General features: G+C 37.4%; 1 protein-coding gene across 1 annotated transcript in view; it reads left to right on the top strand.

Moving 5' to 3' along the window:
* The first annotated feature begins 261 nt into the window (after positions 1–261).
* Positions 262–6,000, top strand: part of LOC132603982 (protein MADS AFFECTING FLOWERING 5-like) — a 77,725-nt gene continuing 71,986 nt past the window's right edge. The window contains exon 1 of the mRNA XM_060317283.1: positions 262–461. Coding sequence (XP_060173266.1) covers positions 277–461 — 185 coding nt within the window. The 5' untranslated portion in view covers positions 262–276. The remainder of the gene's footprint in view (positions 462–6,000) is intronic.

Genomic DNA, 6,000 nt, shown 5'->3' with positions numbered 1-6,000 from the left:
ACAGATAAGGGATTAAATATGCTCAGGATAATATTTGAGGGACCAAAATGAATCTACTCCCTAAGGGACAATTTTAATCCAAAACTCTCCATTCGGCTTTGACCAAATGACTTGTAAGTAAATACAGAGTAGAATCTGAAGGGAAAAAAGAAAGAGAGAAAGCATACCGAGTAAAACAACAAAAATGCAAACTGTACAAAAAAAAAAACCTGGAGGAAAATTAGGGCTAGACTTTGCTTCATATTCAGTGAGATTTTTGCTTAGGAGAAATTAAAAATGGGGCGAAGGAAGGTAGAAATAAAGAGAATCCAAGAGAAAAGTTGTAGGCAAGTTGCTTTTTGTAAACGAAGAAAAGGTTTATTGAAGAAAGCCAAAGCACTCTCAACTCTGTGTGATGTTGATGTTGCTGTTGTTATCTTCTCCAATAGTGGCAAGCTCTATGAATTCTCCAACACTAACAGGTTTTTTCACTTTAATGCAGTTATTATTATACTTTATCTGAATCTGATTGATTATTATATAATTTTCATATTATATATAACTTATCTGATAGGAAGACTAGTTTGTAGATTGACACGTTAACCGACTAAATGATTCTTAGCGGTGCAGATTTTGGTATTTATCTCTTGAGTTGCTCTTTATGATATGCATAAGGGAGTTCACTTTTTTTTTATGCATGTGACATGCAAGGATCTACTACACAATACGATTGGGAATACACGCATCCGACTAATTTGAAAGTTAAATCAATTTTTAATACCCACTTACATTTAACCTTATTAATTTTTCAACTATATGGTGATGATAAATATGATTGGAATTGAAATATTAATCTAAGAAAGTAAGTGAAAGGTAAAAAGCTAGAGACAATATTTGATAAACCAACAGTAATAACTAGATTTAGAAATCCTAATTAATCAATGCCTAATACAATTGAACAAGCACCTATAACTACTAGAATTTGCACGAGGAAGCTAATCTCTTGCAAATCCTAAGCCACATTCAAAAGCAACTCTAGGGTCAACTTCAAATATCGCAAATTCAATCTCCAAGTTCATAACAAGCTAATTATGACAACCTAGGTTTAAAGTATTTATACTAAGGCTAAGTTATTACATAAATAGACCTGCAGCGGAGTTAATGCTAAGCTGTTGGTTTGACGACCAACGGGTTTAAGTTGAGCAGAACCAAGACGGAGTACTTGGAGTGCAAGTTTAGTGATGTAGAGCATGAGGTGGGCGTGGAAGTGGGGCTTCAGACACAGGCCATACAAAAGTGAGGACGTTTTAAGTACCTTGGGTCCATTATCCAAGTAAATTAGCGATCGATGATGATGTCACACACCGTATTGGGGCAGGATGGGTGAAATGAAAGCTCACCTACAGAGTCTCATGTGATAAGAAGGTGCTGCCAAAACAAAGGCAAGCTCTATAGAGTGGTAGTTAGACCTACTATGTTGTATGGGGCGAAGTGTTGGGCCAGTCAAAAATGTCCAGAAGATGAAGGTTGCGGAAATGAGGATGTTGCGATGGATGTGTGGGCATACTAGGAAAGATAGGATTAGAAACGAAGTTACCCGGAATAAGGTGGGAATGACATCAGTGGAGGACAAAATGCGGGAAGCGAGGTTGAAATAGTAAGGGCATGTACCTAGGAGATGCACAGAGGCTCCAGTACGGAAGTGTGAGAGGTTAGCTATTAATGGTTTTAGGAGAGGTAGAGGTAGGGCGAGAAGTATTTGGAAGGAGTGATTAAACAGGACATGGCGCAGTTGCAGCTTACCAAGGACATGAGATTAAATATGAGGTTATAGAAGACGCGGATTAGGATAGAAGGTTAATTAGTAGTAGAGTATTGTCTCGTGTATCCTTCCATTCTAGTAGGCGTAATACTATTTTTGTAATTTCTTGTCCTTCGATTTTCTGTTACTATCTGTTGTCTCTTATACTTCGATTATTGTATGTCACACCCTAATCTTACTAGGGTGTGATGGGCACCCGACCCTTACTTAGGGCTGAGCGAACCCTCTGACTCTTATTACATACATAATCTCTTTGGACTCTTATATCAAATAAAATGAAATACATAGTAAGACTTTCAGAGACTTTCTTTTCATCGTGCTCAAATCAAACAAAATCTGTAGTCATAATACATAATGACACATCGGCTGGTGGAGCCGCTTACAATACTGACATCCTATACCCACGACTCTGTCTGCAAAGTCTCTAACTTCGACCAAGACATTATAGCATAACACTCTGACCCGGCAACACTCCAGAGGCAAATGGAGCTTGCCAACTTCGCTGGAACATCTTCTATAGTGACTGCTACTCATCTGGGTGTACCTGCGTGGCATGAAACGCAGCCCCCGAAGAAAAGGGGGTCAGTACGGAATATGTACTGAGCATGTAAGGCATGGAATACAGAAAAGAGGATCATAACTGAAACAGAGATTTACCAGAACAAATATGACTTTTAAAACATCAATACACTTGCCTTTTTGAATGAAAATCATGCATATCCACATCATATATCATGGATACATATAACGTGTCCCGGCCCTCCAGTGAGGGACTCGATGGATAAAATCATACATGTCCACATCATATATCATATATGTGTAACGTGTCCCGGCCCTCAAGTGAGGGACTCGGTGGATAAAATCATGCATGTCAACATCATATATCTCATATGCATATAACGTGTCCCGGCCCTCTATTGCGGGTCTCGGTGAATGAAGTCATCACATGCCATCCTGGCCGCCATTCCCATATCATCATATCATCATATACATATACATATAACGTGTCCCGGCCCGCAAGTGAGAGGGACTCGGTGAACAATGCAGAGGAGTACGCACGAGAATATGTCCTGGCCCGGGACTCAGTGGAGGATACATTAAGGCATGCACGAGCAGAGTCGTGAGAAACCATATATATGCATATAAAACAAATTTTAAGACTCGATGGGTACGTACATAAATCGACACTTGAGAGTCATAAACACGTTTCAAGTCAATCCGAGTTAGTATGAAAAAGTTATGGACGTTTTAGTACAGAACCTTCTACGAACGTTTCAGAAGCTATTTTTGGAAAATCAAAGCAATAATCATATCAAGTAGCTTTCGGATATCGCTATGGATCAAATCAACATAGAACTTTTGGAACCATATGTACGTGTCAAAATATATCAAAGACTCAATGGAATAATCAAACGTGCTATCATTTGAAAATCAAGACATTAGTCATATCAATTGTCTCTCGAATGCCATTTGGAAACATATCAAACAGAACTTCGGACATCATGGATACGCATCAAAATAATATGAAACAGCTTATGGAAATCAAGAACGTTAGCCATCCTAGTGGCTCTAAGAATGGGAGTTTCTTTGAAATCATACATATACTTTGTCATGTTGGTTTCACCAAGATCATGCCAAAAGAAAGAAAGGGTAAGCCTTACATACCTGTCCCACACCCTATTAGCTACGCTTAATTGTCCAAGCTCGCTATCGCTAGTCTACATTCAAGAAGATTTACACAATCATTAAACACATCATCACACACTTGTCTTAGTCTTTCAAACAAATTCACTTATAATCTGCCGAAATTTCGGCAGCATCTCCCCTGTAAATACACCATCCCCGAGAATCTAACTCGGCTAAATCATCAACAACAAACCCGAGAACGCAACTCGGCCAATTTATCAACACTAATCCGAGAATTCCACTCGGCCACATTATCAACAATAATCTGAAATCTTTCAAACTTAATAAGGACAACAACAACACATTGCTTTCTTCCAACTTCATGAACTACACCAACAATCTACACATTAACAACTTCATCAATCAATTCAAAATACATTCTAACGTTAGTATCTTCTTTTACATAATTCGACAACATTTTTCTTATATTCAATTCAATCACAACAACCAACTTACAATCTTCCAAACTCAATAAAATCAACACATTTCTCACCTCCAAATTCATGCATTATATCTACGACCACACGTTAACAACATTATCTTCACAAGACAAGAAACCATGCTAGTTTCATATTAATTTCTGCAACAATCCCACAATGATTACAACTTCATTTCAAACCACCCAACCTTCATTTTTATTATGGAATCCGCAACAACAACAATCAAACTACTAAATAAAAATCAATTCATCTCATCTTAGGAACATACCCTTATTCGGCCATGACCTATATATATATATATTTCATGAATTTCATTCATTTCCACATACTACAACATTCACAAATCATCTCTAACACATGTGCAAGAAGATTGAACACATACCTTTCTCCACTTATCTCTTCACTCGGCTAGGGGCGTATATTGCACAAATGAATGATTTAATTGCTCCAACAACTCCTCCATGTTGTTAGGGACGTTCCACTTGGTTGAATACTAGAAGAAAATAATTTTTCTTGACCAAATTTTCCATGGCCAAGTTCGGCCAACCCTTGGCCGAATGGTCTTCCAATTTTTTTTCCTTGAAGTTTCTCAAACTTGTGAGGGAAGATCATGTCTTATTATGTAGACAATTTTCCATATATATAATTAGCCTCATCAAATAGAATGTGGACACATGCCCCTTCTCCCTTTTTCTTGAAGTTTCTTAAAATAAAACAAAGATGACTAATTATCTTATTTTGTCATCACTTTTCCATATGTATATATATATATATATATGGCTCCTACTAATACCATGTGAACCCATGCCACACGGCCAAGAGGGGCTTGGCTAGAACCTTCTTGAACTTTTGCGAATTTTCCTTTTTACCCTTAGCCTTTCTCAATATTTCCATACTAATAAACAACTTGTATATTAAAATAATTTTGGAAAAATAGTCTTGCCCTTAACTTACCGCAACTTCCTTGAAATATCCGAATGTACGAAATACGGGATATAACATTGTATTAGTTTTATGCAGTTACTATTACTTTTCTTCGTAATGCTTATATTTAGTATTTTGTCGTGGCTTCCTTACTTTCGTAATAAAAGTATTATTATCTGATCTTTTTTTGTCATGTTTTTTCTTGAGCCGAGGGTCTTTTGGAAACAACAACTCTACCTCCCAAGGTAGGGGTAAGCTCTGCGTAGACTTTACTCTTCCCAGACCCATTTGTGAGATACACTGGGTATTTTGTTGTACCCAAAGTAACTCTAAAAATAGCAAAGTGTCATTATCCACTTTTGAAAAGTTCAATTGCTTGCCAGTCTTCACTTCTATCACAATAGTGAAGGAAGGTCCTCCATGTTCACAGTCAGTGTTTCACATTCGCAATGCTCTAGTGCTAGAAATTTAACTCGAAAGTCCTTCTCCGAATCCGCATCTGGAATGCTCCGATGCCTCGAAGCTCCCACTTACTCGTGATCACGATCGGTGTCCCATGACCGCAGTAGTAACTGAAGCACAGACTCTGCAGCTGAAGCTTGTTGTCCAAGGCTTCCCAATTAGCTCCAAGCTCTATCTCTCGACCTTCCTACCGTTCCAATAAATTGTAGCTCCTTTGCTTGGGTACAAGTGAATGGCTTTGTAGGTTTAGGTTTGGGGTCATCATCATCTCTTCATTAAAGAAATTCATTCTTAAATTTCTTATTATTTACAACAAAAGTAGACAAATCATTGACATTGAACATATCATGCACGAGAAAATCATTAGGACGATCAATCCTATAAGCCTTGTAATTAATGTGCTCAAGAATTTGGAAGAGGCCTTCTTCCCTTGGTAGAAGCTTGTTTTTTTTTTTTTAAATAGTTAACATTAAAATAACCTTGTTTTTTCTTCTTTATTTGCTTTGGTAGTCGCTATGCAATTTAAGCACAAAGTTATCGAATAAATCAGAAGCATCAGTAGCATCATCACATTTATGACATGGTATGAAATGAGCTATCTTGAAAAATATAACAACTAACACAAAATTTTCTCTCTTCCCATTTTGTTCTAGGTGGATAAGCAATAAAGCATGAAAATGTCAAAAC

Source organism: Lycium barbarum, chromosome 7, assembly GCF_019175385.1.
Source record: "Lycium barbarum isolate Lr01 chromosome 7, ASM1917538v2, whole genome shotgun sequence".
In the NCBI taxonomy this organism is placed as follows: Eukaryota; Viridiplantae; Streptophyta; class Magnoliopsida; order Solanales; family Solanaceae; genus Lycium; species Lycium barbarum.
The sequence above is the reverse complement of the archived record's forward strand: the minus strand, read 5'-3'. Positions and strand labels throughout refer to the sequence as shown.